The 19,310-nt window shown below is 38.4% G+C and overlaps 1 protein-coding gene across 1 annotated transcript; it reads right to left on the reverse strand.

Annotated features, from left to right (window-relative positions):
• Positions 1–16,764: 16,764 nt before the first annotated feature.
• LOC120323394 (cuticle collagen 40-like) lies at positions 16,765–18,225 on the reverse strand. The gene is made up of 2 exons (XM_039382021.1): positions 17,851–18,225; positions 16,765–16,982 (listed from the first exon to the last, which is right to left on the reverse strand). Exons 1-2 carry the CDS (start codon positions 18,223–18,225, stop codon positions 16,914–16,916), a joined length of 444 nt encoding a protein of 147 aa, XP_039237955.1. The 3' UTR covers positions 16,765–16,913.
• Between the last annotated feature and the right edge of the window lie 1,085 nt (positions 18,226–19,310).

A 19,310-nucleotide genomic window follows, 5' to 3' on the forward strand; every position in this document is an offset into this window, starting at 1 on the left:
AATAAGTCTGAACAGTTTGAACAGTTGAAGACTGTCTTGTGCGTGTGACTGTTGGGTCTGACAAACCCTGACATGCCACCCAAGTGAGCTCTCCGTTATTTGTGATCAGGTGCAACTACATTCCTATGGCTTGCTTCTCAGATCCAGTTAATATCTGCCTAATTCTGCTTCCCACTCCTGACTGTTCTGTCTGCCAGCTTACTGCTTCTTGAAGTAAACTCTTACCTTGTCCTTCTATTTAGTATATATTTTGATTCTGTGGCTTTTTCATTCCAAGTCTGATTCCTGAGTATGCTTTTGGTTTTGTTTTTTTTCTTTCTTTCTTTTAAATATTCTTTGTGCTACTCCTAATTTCTGTTTCAGCTTTGGCTCACCTTAACTTTTTTCCAGCCTTGATTCTGGTCTAGCAGCAATCACTGAGCCTAGCTACCTATTTATAGTACTTACCTACAGATGACAGTTGTTTGATATTGTGTGGAAGTTGACAGTATGAATCAAGAAATAAGACTTTCACAACTGTTGAGCATGTTTAGAAGCTGTTACTTGAAAACAGCATCAAAACAAATTGAACTGAACACTGCTGTAATTATCTATATAGTTACTGAAACATGAATACTCTCTGGGTATCTGTAGGAAATCCAGTGTAAATCCCTCTCTTCCACTATGAACACTGTTCAACTCGCATAATGTAATCATTCAGATTGTAATCACTAGATCTCTGACTAATGATAAAGTTTCAGCAGGTAGGGTGACTTGCATGCTAAGACGTTACCTAAGCTAAAATACAGATTATTTTCCTACAGTTTCTAAATTAATAAGGTGTTACTTATGAAAACTAGTGATCCTGAATCTGAAAAAAATTTAGTGTAAAAGGGAATATAATTTAAAATTAAGCTTTTTAGTAATTATCTCTAAATTTGATACAAGTCCCAGTGCCATCATGGTTATATTGAAGACTAAAGTCTTTGATATAACACATTACATTAATAAAAATAAAATCTATACTTGTAACCATCATACAAAAATAAAAGACCTATAAATTCAAAATCTACTTTATGGCTTCTGTTCAAATCTTATGTCCTTTTGAGATTTCTGGTTTCACATCTTTAAAGAAACCTATCTGAAATTCTATTGATAAAAGAGCACTGAACTGAAACTTAGTAACTTGACTGAAAAATCATCCATAAAGGATCAGATGTTTTTTGGGACCATGCTTTCCACTTTTTGACAGGAAAAGAAAGTGAATGCCTGTAAGGTTTTGGATTCCAAACGTAAGCAAATTTTCACATCTGAAAACAGAGCTAATCTTCAACACATTCATACAACTCCTGGATTTTGCCATACCCATGTACGAGGACTCGCATCTGAAGAGACAAAGCTCATATGAAGTGAAAAGACTACTACAGAAATATGGACCCTTGTACTTTGAATTTTTTGGATGGCATTATAACTTGATTGTTCCTATTAAACATGACATTCACCTTTGACTGGAACCAAGTTCAATCACCCTGGACGAGATCCACAGTTGCCAGACACTAATGCAACTTCCATTAAAGCTTTCTGAGAGTAGCATTGTCAGACTAAGCTCTGATGGTTTGTTCCTGAAAAAAACCAAAGTCTCCTGCTCCATACCACTCTTTAGGTTGCAGCTTTTAATGAACTGCAGCCTGCCAGTGAATGATGAGAAACAAATCTGCACCTCAAGAGAGTTTTGAAACTAGAGAGACTCAGTCAATGGGAGGATAAAATTCTTGAGCATATCTTGTTGAAGAAAATTTACCATTATGAGTTACCTCTGTGTATTCTTGCTTGCAGAATTAGCAGCCTCTGATGATAAGCTTACAAAATCCTTAACAAATCTCAGGGTCACTGAAATGAGCATTTGAAGCTGGTGCTTGTCTTAAATATTACTTCCAAATATAAGTATATTGTAAACTGGTATAATCAGCTGGAAATTCACTTTTTGCCAGTTTAATTTTATTCTTTTTTTTTTGTTTGATCATTGAAGAAATGTTAGAGCAAGGACAAAGAGAGGAATGGAATTCTTCCTCCAGTGGCATTCTTGAAAACATTCATAAACGATGACTTAGGAATATCTCAGAGTGAACTGGTCAGAGTAAACTGAGTTAAATCTCTTCAACTTTGATGCAGAAGATACAGTGGCAGAAGGTTTTGTGTACATGGTGATCAGAGAACCACCATTATTAACAAGGAAACTAGGTTCCTTCAAACACCTTACTACATTTTATGGTAACAGTCAGAAACGGTGCACAGAACATAAGGAGGTATAAGTTGTTTTCTAGTTAAACACAGGACAAAGTATTAAACAAAAGACAGAGCATAATATTTAAGGTTGATGCTAAACGTGCCTTCAGGAATCCAACAGGTGAACTATTCACGAAAAAAAGCCTAGAAAAAAAAATTCTAGAGAACACAGATCAAAGAAGGCTCCAAAGAAAAAAAATAAACCAACCAACCACAAAAAAACATACAGAAAAAGAAACAAACAAAAAAAACCCCACAAAATCACAACCTATCTATCTACAAGACAGAAGACTTCTTTTTTTACTCAAATTATTTTCTGATTAATGACTGTCCACTGTGCAGAAGGCTGAAATTTTAAAACCAGAGTTTGCCAGCACACAGCATAACATCACAGGAGTACTACTGTCACTTTTCCTTCCAAAACCACTTGCACTAAAGAATAATCTTCTTATTCCATGGCTTTTTCTTAACACTGAAGTTGTATGACTTGGATAGATAATGCCATGGCTAAGGAAACATACATAATTATAGTGTAAAGGCTATACTAGGTGAGTTTTAGGACACAGTTCTGGTTCTAAACTAGAGAAAACGGATCTATGTAGTGCTGCTGACTCACTGCTTTGAAAAATCACAATTCTTCAAAGGTCCTTCAGCTGCTGGGAATACTGAATCATATCTTATCATAGAGAATGAATATAGATGTAAGGATTATTACTTCCACTTAAACTCCCTGAAGAAGTCTGCAAGTATCTCAACAAAGAAATCAGGTTAAGACAACCTTGAATTTCTGAAAGGCACTTAGTTCTTTACTAGAGGCTCTTAAGACAAGTAAGGAGGCCATGGCATATGGATCCTCAAATGAGTAAGCCAATGGAAAAGCAAAAGAAAAATGGGTAAAAGGATATTTGATCTGTTTCCTTAGTAATGGCATTTCACTAACGTAATCCCAAAATGGTCTCTACTTGGTCTTCGTTATGTTCATAAATTATATGAAAAAGTGAGTAAACACCGAGAGGAATCTCTAAATATGCTCTGATGTTGATACTAACTTCTTCCAGAAAGATGAAAGGCACAGGGACAAGGAACTAAAAACAAATGAACAAACAAACAAACAAAAAAAATAACAAGAAACCCACACGACTTTCTAGTCCTGACTGGGCAATAAAATGGCAGATGAAATACAGCATACAATAAAACAAAAAAGTGATGAATATGTGAAAGAATTCTTAACTTTACAAATATGACAAGCTCTGAATTGAAAATTGACACTTAGATAACCTTGAAGTTATGATTTCTGTTCTATGAAAACATTGTCTCAATGTTCAGTAGCATCAAAACGTACTAGGAATTACTAAGATGGAACAGAGGAAAACACCACCGTGCCACTGTGTGATTCTACAAAGCTCCCAGATCTTACAGGCTGCATATATTTTTGTTCTATAAGAACAAGACAGGACAAAAAAGAGGGAGGTAACAAGGAATCAAGGTATAGAATACTTTTCAAGTACCACGACGTATGGTAAAATTCTTTACCTTACAGAAGGGATGACTGGCAAAGTGGTAAAACGGAGATCTACTACAACATGATTGGGATTAGATAAAATGAATAGGGAATGATTTCCACTGCCTTTTTTTAGCATGAGAACAACTTTTGTGCACTATAGGCTCTAAAATAACAAGAAAAAACTACTTCACAGACTATGTAGTATACCGAAGAACTCCTTAACTCCTTACCACATCACATGAAAGTTTATATGGGTCCAAAATCAACTGAACAATTTTTGGAAAAGAAAATAACAAACCACTGAGACCTTTGCTTGTAAAGAAAGGGCCTAGAGCTACAAATTGTTGGAGGCAGGGAGAGCACCCTAGAGAGCTACTGCTACATGTTAGCACCTTCTTCATATATTCTTCGCTGGACATTCTGTAATGGCTGATCAGAGAAGGAAAGGTGAACAAAAAGTCTGACTTTCTAGAACTATTCTTGTAATTTTGTCATAACCCTTCTTTTAGAAAGAGAACATGTCAAGTTATTAGGAGGAAGAATATGAAGATAGGAAAAGTGAAGATTTTTAGAACAAGGAAATAAAAAGTTCATAATATTATTATGCAATAGAGGAAAGAAAAGAACCCAAATCAAACACAAACAAACAATCAAGCAAACCAAAACAAACAAACAAAAAATCCCCCCAAAACCCAAGCCACAGAACAAGATGACAAAATAAACTGACAGTAGGAAAGAACCACTGGAGGAGATGGATCAGACGTTTTTACAACAGTAATGGTTTAGAAATAGAATTCTGCGTCCAGAAACAGACTCCTGGCCTGAAGACTAGTGAAAGACCCCTGAAAAATCAACTTACTATGCAGGAATATTAGGAAGGTAACAACACTTTTGGAGTTTTGCCACAACCAAAAGAGAATCCAGAAATTTCCAGAATTTGTGGGTTGGTTTGTTTGTTTGTTTGCATTATTACTTCCTGTTTTAAGATGTCCTCACAAAAACACAAATCTGCAACAACAACAAAAAGGAAAACTGTTACTTAAAGGAGAAAAGCAAAATAGTAAAGCTGTGAAGAAAGTCCAAATGAATGCTTGTCACAGAACAGAAGTATTTTGACTACCAAGTCAGCAAATGGAAAGGAAATGATAAAGACAGCTGAAGACAGAAATGATTGCCATTAAGAAAGGTTTTCCAGCTACAATATTGGGAGGGGATGGTGGTTTGTCACGATGTTTACAAACAGGTTCTGGAGAAAGCAGTCGATGGTGTTGAGCTGAGTGACGCATTCACAGATGGTGTCTGACATCCAGTGGTCAGACCCTGTAATGGCATTTAAAAACAGCGCTTCACAGCACCTTTAGTTTTGCTTTCGATATTAGCAGCAGAGACCCTGAAGTCATAATCGGTGATGGGGGGCAGGCGGAATAAAATCAGGAGTATACACTAATTATAGTATCTCTATATAGATATGGTTATTTTTCTAAAATTTAAGAAGTGAATTTATTAGGCGGTCCTATTAGATATCAAGTTTTAGTGTCAAGTTCCAGAGTGATATATGAAAGAAAAAACTACCTGACTCAGTTCTACTATTGAAACAGACATGCTTTCATTAACACTGTTCAATATTACTTCAATAATTGAAGAAAACTAAATTTATTTTTTTTTGAGGAAGACTAAATTTTGAGCCTAATCTGAATCCAAAAATCACAGACCACCTGAATAATACTCCCTCAGCTGTGAATAGAATTGGAGTTACAGTACACGCATACTGTGTGGTTCTAGCAGTCACAAGGACCCCTGGAATCTTAAAGACCCGTTCCTGGGAAACAAAATGTATCTGTTTATTTGAAAACCCTGCTGGAGTGCAACTTCCTCCTAACCCTTGTTTTTCCTCTGCGCAGCTTTTAAGAGCAATTCAGCTCAGCATGACAAAAGCAATACTAATAACTTTATTTTGAGATCCTTACAAGAAAGAGGTATGTAGAATTTGTTACACCTACAGTACAAGCTTTCAACTCTTACAGGTGCTTTTACTTACCTACTTTTAGGCTTGTAAAGTGATTGAATATTTCATTTTAAAGGTACATTATAATCCTAGAGATAGTGTTGAATTTCAATGCGTGAATATATTGGATAAAAAGTTCACTGAGATTCCTATTCAAGTGAAAATTTCTAATTAATATATAAAAAAAATCACTCTAGTCATCAGAAATATTAAATGAGAAAAAATATTTCTTGAATAAAAGATTAATAAAGTAGCAGAAGGTGTTTTTAAAAACCACAATATTTTATGGTACTTACAATAATTAAATAAATCTACTTACACACAGAAACACAAATTTTTATTTAAGTTGCATATTGATACACTTATCTTCTGTACTGAGGGCAGAAGAACAAGAAAATTTTGTAGCAAAATAAGTTTTTTGTATTTCTCAGCTCCAATTCAGTCCCTGCATTTCCAACATTTCTAGCTAAAACTAACCGCTTAATTGTCTTTCCTTACAGGTAATGCAGTTTATTTAAAATAAGTGATGCAAACATAAATTATGGAATTAATGGCAAACTTTATTTTTTATAGTCTAAATAATAAATTAAGTACATAAACAAAACTACTGCATACTCAGATGTACTTCATTTTTTATAGTCTAAATTATAAATTAAGTACATAAACAAAACTACTGCATACTCAGCTATTCAGTCCATCACACAACAACCGGTGAAGTATGAATTGGATACTGCCCCCACTTTAGGAGAAACCCTTAAGGCCATACAACAGGTGAAAATTGGCAAGGCAGCCGAGGTTGATGGAATTCCACCTGAAGTCTGGAAACATGGGGGCCAAGCAGTCCATGCTAAATTTCACGAGTTTGTGGTGCGCTGTTGGGAACTAGGTGAACTACCATCAGACCTTCGTGATGCAGTCATCATCACCTTGTATAAGAAGAAAGAAATTAAATCAGACTGTTCAAATTACCGTGGTATCACTCTGCTCTCCATTGCTGGCAAAATCCTGGCAAGATATGGATCTGAATCATGGGTCATGTACCGCCACCACCTGCGACTCCTAGAACACTTCCATCAACGCTGTCTCCATACAGTCCTAAACATCCACTGGTCAGATTATGTGACCAATACATCTGTTCTTGAACAAGCAGCAATCACGAGTATTCAGGCCATGTTACTGAGAACACAGCTGTGTTGGGCAGGGCACGTCTCCAGGATGAAGGACCACCGCCTCCCTAAGATCTTGCTTTATGGTGAACTTGCCACTGGCTGCCACAAGAGAGGAGCCCCAAAGAGAAGATACAAGGACTCCCTGAAACAACATCTCAACCTCAGCCACATTGATCAACATAACTGGTCTACTCTGGCCTCCAATCGGGAGGCCTGGAGACACACCATCTATAACGCTGCTGATGCTTTCAAGAAAGCACGCAGGATCGCTCTTGAGGAGAAAAGACAACGCAGAAAGAATCGTGCCTTGCAGAATACACCACCTAAGGAGTCTTTCTGCTGTGCCTTTTGCAACCAGACGTGTCTATCTCGTATTGGCCTTTTTAGCCACCAGTGTGCTTGTAACAAACGTGGGTAGAGCCCTTCCCAAATCTTCGTTCGCGAAGCCCAGCCATGATACTCAGATGTGAGATATCCCTGACTAAAGGTATCAGAAGAAAGGCATATTTCTTTATACAAAAATTTATTTGTAACATAAGGAATTTAGTGAAACATGCAAGTGAAACATGCAGCTGGATTTTCGCGATCACCCTCACTTGCTCTCTAGAGGCCATATCTTAAGTGGTGAATGCTACTTTGGAAAAGCAGAAGGTTTACTTTTAGGGACAGCCAATACTATATGAGCATAGCTCATGATGATCATTCTGGGGATGTGCTTTCTCCTGAACCTACAGTGTTATCTGGCTTTGTTGAATTTCTCCTATTTTATTCACTTGAATTAATCACAAAAGAGTTCTCTCCTTTAGAAAGTCCTACACAACTTTTCTATTCCTTGTTCAAGGAGGTTTTCTTCTCTATTAGTATTTGGTTTAACAGCTTAAAAAAGTTTATATACGACAAGAGCTCAGTAGTCTTGCAAATCATATTAATCAATTTTTAAGCAAATTATGATCTTAGCAAGAATATAATATTAATAAAAGAAAGTGACCATATGTAATGCTCCCTTGGCATTAAATTGCAAGTATGCTTTTCCTAGATGAGAAAGAAATATACTCCTGTGGAGTATAACAAAGTAAGGATTAAAGTCTCCCATTTCTTTTTTTTTTTTTTTAAGTAATAAAAATGTAGTCTTCAGCAACATAAACAAAAAGCATTCTGAACATTTCAAAAGGAAAAATCTAATTGTCAGCAACAGGATGAAGTCATGTAACAGAATTACTTTTATGAAAAGGATTGAAGTACTAAAACCTTTCATAAGACTCCTTGTCAAGGCATAAGGTAAGTTCAGAGGGAAGACAGAAATACCTGTCTAAGAGGCCCAGAGAAACTAGAAATATCTACACAGTAAATAGTGTGACCAGATAGATACAGAAGGGGGACTACATTGCTCTCCTACAAATAAGTATTTTCTCCCAAGCATAATGTTTTACAGCATACACATTTCCAGATAGCATCTGGACTTACATACAAAGTCAGTTATACTCAGTGTTGTACGAACTAAGCCATGATGTAAAGATAAGGATCAGTCAAGCTTTTCTGAATTAACCACATGAAAAGGAGATATTGCTAAGAGAGGTGGGAAAATGTCAATACCACTGCTGTCAGATCTGTGTAGAAGAAGCCACTATGATATACTGTGATTCACAGTATATCTATCTGATTAACACTAGAATTGACAGAAACTCACAAAAATAAATCCAACACAAAACCATTCATGATCAAGTTTCCATCCACTTGTATTTGACAATTGAAACTGTGAATACTTTTTATCCATTAGGTCATATTTTATCTACAGGTAGATCAAGACACCTCCCGAACAGCAAGCTTAGAGTGATACCACAATCTAACCAGCACTTGCGAAACCTTGAAACTTGCAGCTGAGACCTGCTGGTAGAGTTATACATACTCTTGGCAAAGCTGGCATCAGATGCACTTGAGAAGCTACACACCAGTCCCAAAGTGCTACTGGAATGAAAATACATATACTCCTTTATGTTCATTAAAATACAGCTCTCTTATTTGTGCCTGCTGCTGAAAGGCACACCCCTTGCTCGGTTTTGAGGGGAGGACAGAAGGAGAGGGGTCAGAGTTCTGGAACACTTACATGAAGCTGCACCTCTCACCCCGCCCCTCTCGGTCAGGGGGAGCCTCTCCAACAGGGAGATCAGATGTGTCTAATGATCAGAACAGATGGATGTGAAAATTGAAATAAAGTCCTGAAGCATGTTATCTTGGAATTCTCACTAGCAGATGGTTCTGAGGACTTTTGGAGGAATGCTCCACAAACCTCATGTATAGTACCCGTTTGGAGTTAATTTTGCTGCCAATTAGTGCCGTAGGTAATCACCTTCTCAGACAGGTATTAGCAAAAAGTCTGTGAAAGAAGTCAACAACACTATTAATCTCAGGTGCAATCTTGCTTCTCTTGCAGAGTGGCACTGCAAGATTCCTCACAGTCTTAACTGTGAGATATGTTTCACCCAAAGGCAAGAACAGAGTAATCCCTTAAAGAAAAATTGGACACATCTTTACTGAGAAAAAGAACTGAAATGTCTGAAAATAACATAAATGGGTATATTAAGAAAAACATGACTGAGTGGGCTGAATTAAGCAAAAGTCGTATCAGGCACCTGGCACATTCTGGTCCAGAGTAAAGGCCAAAGGTTCAGCTTGTCTCCAAGTATGTGAAAAAATTACTTCAGCCAATCTAAGACAAACTGGAAACCATTTAAATTTTCAACTCTGCTTGAGGGCCTATCTGTCTACACTCTGCACCTGAACATTTAATAATCTGTTGGAGGCTCTAAAGATCAGTGACAACATGCTATCTTTCCTAAGAAACCACTCAAACACTTATTGAAGACATAAAAGGACAGATGGCCTTTTGTGGTGGGTTGACCCTGGCTCGATGCCAGGTGCCCACCAAGCTGCTCTGTCACTCCCCTCCTCAGCTGGAGAGGGGGAGAAAAATGTGACAAGAGGCTCATGGGCCAAGATAAGGAGAGGCAAGTCACTCAGCAATTACTGTCGTGGGCAAAATAGAGGTGATTCAGGGAAATCAGTTTAATTTATTACCAGTCAGATCACAGTAATGAGAAATAAACCCAAATCTTAAAACACCTTCCTCCACTCCTCTTTTCTTTCTAGGCTTAACTTCACTCCTGTTTTTCTCTATGTCCTCACTCCTCCCCTAGGTGTAGGGGGACAGGAGTGGGGTTTGCGATCAGTTCATCACACACCATTTCTGCCAATCTTTCCTCCTCAGGGAGAGGTCTCCTCACACTTTTTCCCTGCTCCAGCATGCGGTCCCTCCCACGAGAGACAGTCCTCCAAAAACTTCTCCAACGTGAGTCCTCCCCACAGGCTTCACAAACTGTTCTTCCACTGATGCCTTCCACGGGGTGCAGTCCTTCAGGCACAGACTGCTCCAGCATGGGTCCCCCATAAGGTCACAAGTCCTGCCAGCGAACCCACTCCAGCGTCTCTTTCCACAGGTCCGTATGTCCTACCAAGAGCCTGCTCCAACACAGGTTTCCACAGAGTCACAGCCTCCTTTGGCTATCCACCTGCTCTGCCATGGGGTCCTACACAGGCTGCAAGTAGATCTCTGCTCCGACACTGACCTTCACGTGCTGCAGAGCCACAGCTGCCTCACCGTAGTCTTCATCACGGACTGCAGGAGAATCTCTGCTCCAGAGCCTGGAGCACCTCCTCCCCCTCCTCCTTCCCTGACCTTGCTGTCTGCAGTTGCTTCTCTCAGACATTCTCATTCCTCTCTCTGGCTGCCTTTTCACAGCAATTTTTTCCCTTCTTAAAGCTGTTATCCCTTTTTTCCCCTTCTCAAATCATTGCTGATGGGCTCATATGCCTCGGGCAGCGGCAGATCTGGACCTGGCTGGCATTGGCTCTTTTGGACAGGAGGAAAGTTTTTGGCAGCTTCTCAGAGTAGCTACCTCTGTAGCCCCCCCACTATCAAAACCTTGCTACACAAATGCAGTGTATCTTTTCAGATTTTTCCTCTTATAATGGAACTAAATAAAAAAAATAAAAAAGGACAGTCACACTTAGGTTAGTAAAGTTATACACAGATAAGAAAAGTTCAAAGTAATATTGCAGAATGTTTTTAAAAAATGAACCAAGACTCCTTTCTGCATAAAATATTACATCTTTCAGGACTATTTTTATTTATTTAAAAGCAATTTCTTTTTAGTTTCAACATTCCAAATTCCAATTTATTAGTATGTATGTATACACAGATACATATCCACAGATATTAGGCTTTGCTGTGCCTGAACACTCAGAAATGACAGTATTTCAATAGTTTCTGGCTCAAATAAGTAAAAAATATTGAAAGTTACAGACTCCTATGTAAATATATTGGCATTCTGCTATTTCTATCAGTATAAACCCACTGGCTATAGGTAACATAGGATATATCTTGCATCACATAATTGATTTATTGAAAATTAAGGTCATCTGAAAAGTGGTTCAGATAATATTAAACAAAAAAAGATTGTGCTTTTGAGCTCTCTGTTTTGTATTTCTCTAAGTGGGATATAAGTACTAACATCTTCCAGAAAAAACATTCATATCACTGAGGAACAAGTGCTGATACAAGGAAGAGAAGATTATAGTTGACGACAGCACACAGAACATACTCTCTTAAAATATCCATAAGCTATTTTACATTCAGAATTCCAAAATAAATAAGACAGAGATTTCATATTTGATTTGTTCTGGCATAAATCTGGGTAAACTAGAGTGCAGGGTTACCAACATGAAGTTATTAAAAGAAAATTATACCCACAGTCTAATCTCTGGCAAGCACTCAAGAGCAGTCAAAGCAATAGTCATGAGATAGTTTTATTTTATGGTAAATATCTGACATTTTCATTAGTATACACTGGCAAGAAATACATACTGATGTTCTGAATGCCTGTAAAAGGCAAAAATGAATGCACCCCCCAAAAATAACTACAAGCAATTTAGAAATTACTTCAGATTTCTTATCAATTGGAAGCTCCTGAGATTGCCAGCAAGTGCTAGTAGAAAAATATTTTGGGCAGAAAAATGGAAGATTTTATATGTAAGAACTCCTAAGTCAGACAAAAGATCCACCTAGCACTGTACTTCAGTAGCAAAAGCAAATGCAATGTAGGGAGAACATACACATCCAGCCAGTTTCTCCCAGCACACTCCCACGGCACCTAAAAAGGTTGGGTTAGGGATGCTAGAAAGCACACATTTGCCTACTTCTGTTCTTCCTAAGTAATTATTTTGTTTATGACAACAATTTCTTTTTGAACCTACTTGTAGTATCTGACTCCACAATCTCCAGTAAATTCCAAAAGTTCAATGCCTACTGCATAAAGCAGCACTTTACTTGTCTGTTTTAAATTCACCTCCTACTACCTTATTGAGGGCCATCTAGTTTCAGTACTGTGAGATTTGATAAGTAACAGTTTCACATTCCTCCTTCGTGATCATAGGAACTTCTGTCATATTTCTGTAGTTTCTTTTTTCCCAAGTGGAACCTACAGCTTTGGTTACACTACTTGCTTTTCTATAACTGCTGTAGACACATATACTTTCAGATAGACTGTGTGTGTAACTTTAATGTTTAAATCTACTTTGTAATTAAATTTTTCTTTTGAATCAATCTTTTAAACCACTTCTGAAACAGGGTTTAACTTTTCAACTGTTGAAAAATCTCAAAATTTTCAGAATAATTATTCTTCTATCTGTTAATACCTATATAATATGCAAAATCAGTTTCCAACTACCTTTAAGCACAAATATATACAGTAATTAATATCTGAAAATATTCTTTCAGTCATTTGTGTACAATGTAATATTTTCCCAACCTTAAAGGAGTTTGGAATAACTGTTAATATGTTTTGGTGCAACCCAAGGTCTGGAACAAAGAGTAACCAGGAATTCAGCATGATGGCTCCAGCAAAGCCACCTAGATCATACGTCATGCACTGTCTCTTAACTGGATTGGAACAAAGTTTGGCAGCCTACTCTAAAAAGTAACTGAAAGAAAATATGCTTTCACAGGAAGTCTATTTGGGAGATGTATCCATATCTCTGCTACCATCAACTATTGCATGGAATGCATTAGGAGGAAGAAATAAAGTCCTTATCTTACTTTGAAAGCTCTCACAGGTGAATAATTATAATCCACATTGACTTCATCTGAATTTTGTGATAAACCTTTGTACCAACAGAGAGCAAGTCCAATCTGATACATTTAACAAATTTAGTTTTCCATTTCATTGCTATTCCTGCAGGACACACTAGCTGTTCATTTTTTACTTTATAGATTTGCTTATTATAATTTAAAAACACAGAAAATACAGAAATAAAGCTTCAAAGATCCTTCATTCATCAAATTTCCAATTGTGATTGTCATTATAGACATTCATAAGTCCTTACCATGGATTTGAAGGACCTGTTGATACTAAAATCCAACAGTACTACACAGATATCAGTGTTGTGCAGTTTTGCTCAGTTGGGCGATCATCCTGCCCTAAAATAAATAATGGTTGTAAAACTCCAGTGGAAAGAACTTCCACTGGAATAGCACACCATATGCACGTTTTGTATTTTCTACATTCTTAACATGGTTACAACAGCAAAATTCACAACAGGAATTAGAAAGCCTTCCTGTTCCAAAGCAAAGGGCTACGCATTCTGTCAATGTTACAACTGGCAAGCAAGAGCTAACCTTTGCTCCAAGTGCTGCAGCTGTTTGGAATCAATGCAAACAGGCTTGGGAACCGTAAGGTAGGGCATAGGATTTGTCTGCAGCACTATGAAAAGCCGTGCTGTAGGCACTGTGTAAGAGACAGGAGTGCTGGGGGTGAGGTTCTCCAGAGAAATGGACAGAAGAACAGTTGTCTGCTAGAGAGCATTGAAGAAAGGTTTGCAGGAGTTCAACATATTAATTTGTGGGCAAGATAATGGCTTGGTTTCCAAGGGAGTAAAACTACTAGAAAGCCCTGAGGAACAGGAAGCTTTGAAAAATGCAGGGGTGTGATGGGGAGGTCAGGTCAGATTTTGCGTTCTTGGAAGGATAGAGCGGCTTGCCTGTTTCTCTTGTTTCTGTATACCTAAAAATCAGTCTTAGATTATCAGAAAAGTCATCTTTGCTCAAAGGCAACTGATACTAGAAAGTAAAGTTAAATAGTTATCAATGGAGACAACATGAATCATAGCATCAACAGGGTTGTAAAAGACCTCCGAGATCATCAAATCCAACCCTTGATCCAACACTGCCGTGGTTACCAGACCATGGCACGAAGTGCCACATTCAGTCTCATCTTAAAAACCTCCAGGGATGGTGAATCCACCCTGGGTAGCCCATTCCAACGCCTGATTACTCTCTCTATAAAAAATTTCTTCCTAATATTCAACCTCAACCTTCCCTGGCACAGCTTAAGACTGTACCCTCTTGTCCTAAAGACAAGAACCGTCTAATAAAAAAAAAAAAATCACTGATGCTGAAAATTAGACATAAATTAACTTACCCCCAATAACAGAGCACAGATTCAACAGTGATTGAAATAATATTGCGGTTTTTGCAACTAGTTTTTATTTTTCATACACTTGAGAAAAAGAACACATCTAAAATATTTCTGCACATAATACAAAGTAAGTATGCGCATGTCCCAACAAAAACGAAGATGACCAAAAAAACAGGATTATAACACCTGTAATCTTATCTTGGCTATCTGCACACTCTTCCCAGAACTACTTCCTAGAGGAAGCTCTAGACAGATATAATTACTTCCACTTTTATGGAGTCTCTTCAGGAAGATACCTGTCAGAAATCAAGCACTTATTAAATCATAGATGAGTATACACATTGCAGTACCATGGCTGAGCTGTATAAACTTGTATAGCATCATCCCTTGAAAACAGTTCCTGTTTTATACATTTTGCATTTTCACTACAAACCCACACTTTATCTAGATAAAATTTTCTTTTTTTTCAGCCATAGGAAAGTCAAAGTTTTGCTAATCCTCCATTGAAAAGTGTCAAACTGGTTTTATCCTAATTGTTTTTAAAAAACCCTGAAGTTATAACAACCAACGCAGCAGATTTTTTCAAGGAATATTTACTTATCAGTAAAGTTATTTTTAATTCTTTTTATGATCTAAAAGTAACACCTTGAAACAAAAGCATTTTACCTTAACACTTAACAAGGATACCAGCACACTGTCAGCCAGAAGATACACAACAGATCACTTCAGCTACTTACTTCTCTATCCCCTTATGAAGAAGGGAGAAGAAAAAAGAGAGACAAAGAAATGTTGCCAAGAAAAAGTAGGATTATGTAAGATATATTTTTCAATACATCCCTTGAGGTATTCATTTCTCCATAGTTCTTACATTGAAAAGAGTATCAGATATTTAAGATGCATAATTAATTGTATGCACATTAATGACATTTCAACAACAAAATCATAACATAACCTCCTATCTTCACTCATTTTTTAGTTTACAAAACCAGGTCTGTTTTCTTTTATGACAGAAGCATGCCTATACCTCAACATATTTTTTAATTTTAATTTGTAAAATCAGAATATTGCATAAAGGGAAGAAGGGAGTCCTCTTAAAAATGAATTGCTTTGATGCTTGAAAATGAGATCAAGTATGACAGCAAAGACCCCTGCCATTACCAGGTCAGTGCAGTGATTAGGGAGCACGTTAGGCAGAACTTGAACCCAGGACTGTTTTAAGGGGTTTAACTGCAGAATATGACATCATTGGTACATGTATGCAAGAAAAAGAAAAGAAAAAGATCAAAATAAAATTAATGAGGAGTCACCATTTTCTTGACTCAGCGAAGATATTTAAAATATTGAATCTGTTGGAAAAAAAGAGTTCCATTGGTTAGGGAAGACCCAAGAATACAAAGAATTTACAGTGTGTTTCACTGAAATGGAGGCTTATTAAGCCAGTGTCTAATTTATGTAACTATCTCAGCAGAAAATGACTCACTCATTCTTCTTATAGTATCAAATTAGCTATTTATCACAGTACCGCTTAATAACTTCTGTGAATAAGGAATACAAACATTTTCTTCCTATAGCCTGTTCCCCACAAAACAACTCTTCCTCCCCTGCTAAAAAAAAAAAAAAAAGAGGAAAAACAAACAAACAAACAAAATAACAAAATAAACCCCACAAATTCTTTCCCTTTCCCTTCGCTTTCTTAATGTATTTCACTAAGATTTGTACAAGAAATTAATAAAGAAACAGCCAAACAGTGGAAAAGCCTGTATTTGAGCAAGTACGGAAGACCTCTACTACAAAAGCAGCTAAATTTCCAATCTAAATACTCACAAGTGAAAGATGAGCAGTTTGGGATTAATACCAAGGTAAAATTTAAAAGCTTAGTCGGAAAAGGGTAATGGAATTTTAACTCCTTTTATCATATTAGCATATGGAAGTTCAAACTTGTTGCAACTAACAGGAATGAGTTAAGTGTGCTCAGGACCAATTCTCTTTGCTCAGCTGAAATGCTACCAGAACACATTGCCCTGACAGTCAACAGATCTCTCTGTCTCAAACACCTTGATTATATACTGCTGGAGAGTAACAAAACATTAGGCACCAGCTAGTTCAGAGCATTCCACAAGCGAAGGCAGTGCTTATGGCTCAGGACACAGTAGTTTTTGAATCCAGTTAATTTAACGTTTTCAGAAAGCTACAAGTCCTGAACATTTCAACCTTGTATTTCTCCAAAAACTGTAATAAAAGTTTATGGCAATAAATTGCCATGTTTGGAATGGCAATGTTGTAGTGCTTCGAAGTTAATGCATTTTGTTGACTACATGCTCTTTCAGAACAGTGTTTCCTTTATAAAAATGAGTGACCACTCTAAAGCACCGTGTTTACCACCAAATTAGTTCTGGACAGACCTCTTTCCGTTTCCTTTCTCTTCTCATTCACACGCATATTTACGTCCTGGCAACATCACACAAAAGTCGAAATATAACGTCCAAGAGTTTCTCCAGACATTCGTAAAACTGTACAAAGGTTCAAACAAACAGTTCTTTCTTTTGATACACGGAACAAACCCAATAGACATATTTTAGCTACAGAGAATAAAAAGTTAGCGAAGTTTCCCAAATGCAATTAGGGACTAATTTTTTGTTTTAAATTTCAAAGCAGAGAAAGGACAAAGTAGAAATATCTACAAATATTATTTGTCTACAAGAAATGTTCAATTTTAACATACAAAACAATTTAGCATTTCAAAATCTATAGGCATTAAGGGGACAGCAAAAGAAATTTAGCTCAGCTGAATGAAGTGGAAGGTTTGCCACTGATTTTGTCAGCCAAAACCCACTCGAAATACCCAAGCTACAGATGGCAATGAAAGCTCAAACTCATGTATTTTATATTTTTAGCCTCTTTAAAGTATTTTCTTCCTAATAGGACTTAAGTTTTCTTCTGCCAAAGCACCTGTTCTTTGCAAGAATTCACCATTTCAACTAATGTGGGTTCCAAAGCAACAGCATTTGAACCGTGGAAGATACATGGATCTATTGTGATTAAAAAATATTCTTCAGATCTTCCGAGGAGCTTGCTATTAAGGCTAGTAAAAAAAAAAAAAAAAAAAAAAAAAAAAGAAAGAAGAAGAAGAAAAACCCTAAAAAAACCCCCCAACCACTAAGCTCCCATCTTCAACCACTCCTTCCTTGAACGTCTTACGGTTCTGGATGAGCGGAATGAAGGGAGGCTTTAGCGACGAGCCCTCAGGGCAGGGAGGGCGCCCGGGGCGGCCGCGGGGAGCGGGTGACGGTCAGAGCCGGCCCCTTTCCGCCTGCTCGGCCGGGGCTGACCTTCTTTCAGAGCTGCTGCTTTCGGAGTGAACCGGAGCGGGCGCGGTACCTGCGGTATTTCTGCAGCGCCCATCACCTCACGGAAAGCCGCACCCGAGCGTTCGCGGGCGCCTGAAGCGAGGGGAGGCGGGGGAATGGCGGCGCCACCACCCTCCCTTTCCGCGGCCGGAGCCCTCGATCCGCCCGGCTGACGGGCACACCGGGCACCGCTGCCCTGCATCCCGGTCCTGCTCCCCGCGCCGCCGGACAGCGGAGCCTCGGAACCAGCCCGGGCTGAAGGGAAGGGGCGCAGCGGCGGCGCCCTCCGCCCGCCCGACGGCGCTTCCAGTCGAGTGCCAGCGGGGCTGGGCAGCGCCGCTGTGCCCCCCGCTCCTGCGCCCCGCCGACCCGGGGCTTCAGCCGCTGCCCCGGCCTTTGCGGGCATTTCCTAAGCTGTTACGGGCCCGCCGGTGCCGTCTGGAAGCGCCCGTCGGCCGGCAGCGGCTGGAGCTCGCAGGCCTGAGGGAAAATGCAGCGTGAGGCGACCTGACCCGGCTGTCGATCGGGGCAGCAGGCTCGGGTCCTGTCAGCTTTTCAGCTTGGAGCTTCATCTTCTTCACTGGCAGCTGCGTAGGACAGTTATTAGTCAGAAACATGCCTTCATAACCTTTTCCACCACAGGACCCACTGGCGCCCAAGTCAACAAGCCCTCCCTTGTGAAAACCAGCTTTACAGCTCTTTCTCAAGTCCTTTTTTCCTAAGTCTTTAGAAATTATTCTCCAAGGTCATTTGGAGATTTTATATACTGTAAGGTTCAAAATAAAGATGTTCTTTTGCTATAGTGTCCATAAAACATTTGGTTGACTGGAAGCGTCACCCACATCTGTCCCTCACACAGTACTGAGTCTTTTTCATTCATAGTTTTCTTTGGGAATGCCTCATAATTAACTGAGGGAAACATACCCCTTTTGATAACAAAATAAAGGTGGGCTTTGCTTTTCTTTTGTTCTTACTCTTCACTTGCTCTTTGCCAGTCATAAAATTACCCCGTTATTCTTCTGAATTTTAATTATTAACAAAAATTGTAATAAAGTAATGAAGTATAAACAAATCCTAAATCATTTCCCCAATAGAGACTTATCTTTTTTAGTTTTTAGCTTTTGTGTTATCAAAGCCTTCCTTTCGTATCCTTCTTAAGGAGGGCCTGTAATATTAGCCAGGACAGAACAAGCTCCAGCTTCCTGCCAGAATCACCAAAACCATGGAGATTTACCTTCCAGTATGTTCTGCTGTCTGCCAAGATAGATCAGTAAAAAACCACCAGTCTTGTCATCGTACAAAGTTTAGCAATTTTGGCAAAGGGTGGATTGTTACAATGATTTTGCATAGCCCAGTTTTCCAGAGTGCATTACTACATGGACTCTTTTTTCATGTCTGATAAAGGCCTTGATTGGTTATAAATCTGTAAACAGTGGACTTCAGAAATCACACTGTAAAGTGTTTGGGGTTTGGTTTTTTTTCCATTTTTTA

The sequence above is a fragment of the Pipra filicauda genome, unplaced genomic scaffold, assembly GCF_003945595.2.
Source record: "Pipra filicauda isolate LSUMZ 115617 unplaced genomic scaffold, ASM394559v2 scaffold250_size1122263_pilon, whole genome shotgun sequence".
Lineage (NCBI taxonomy): Eukaryota > Metazoa > Chordata > Aves > Passeriformes > Pipridae > Pipra > Pipra filicauda.

What these genes read in the sequence shown, in the direction of transcription:
- LOC120323394 (XM_039382021.1), bottom strand. Translation starts at nt 18,225, where the DNA reads ATGCCCGCAAAGGCCGGGGCAGCGGCTGAAGCCCCGGGTCGGCGGGGC. An exon ending in GCGCTGCAGAAATACCGCAG is followed by an intron (nt 16,983 to 17,850) that starts GTACCGCGCCCG and finishes ACCTTTGTACAG; the next exon opens with TTTTACGAATGTCTGGAGAA.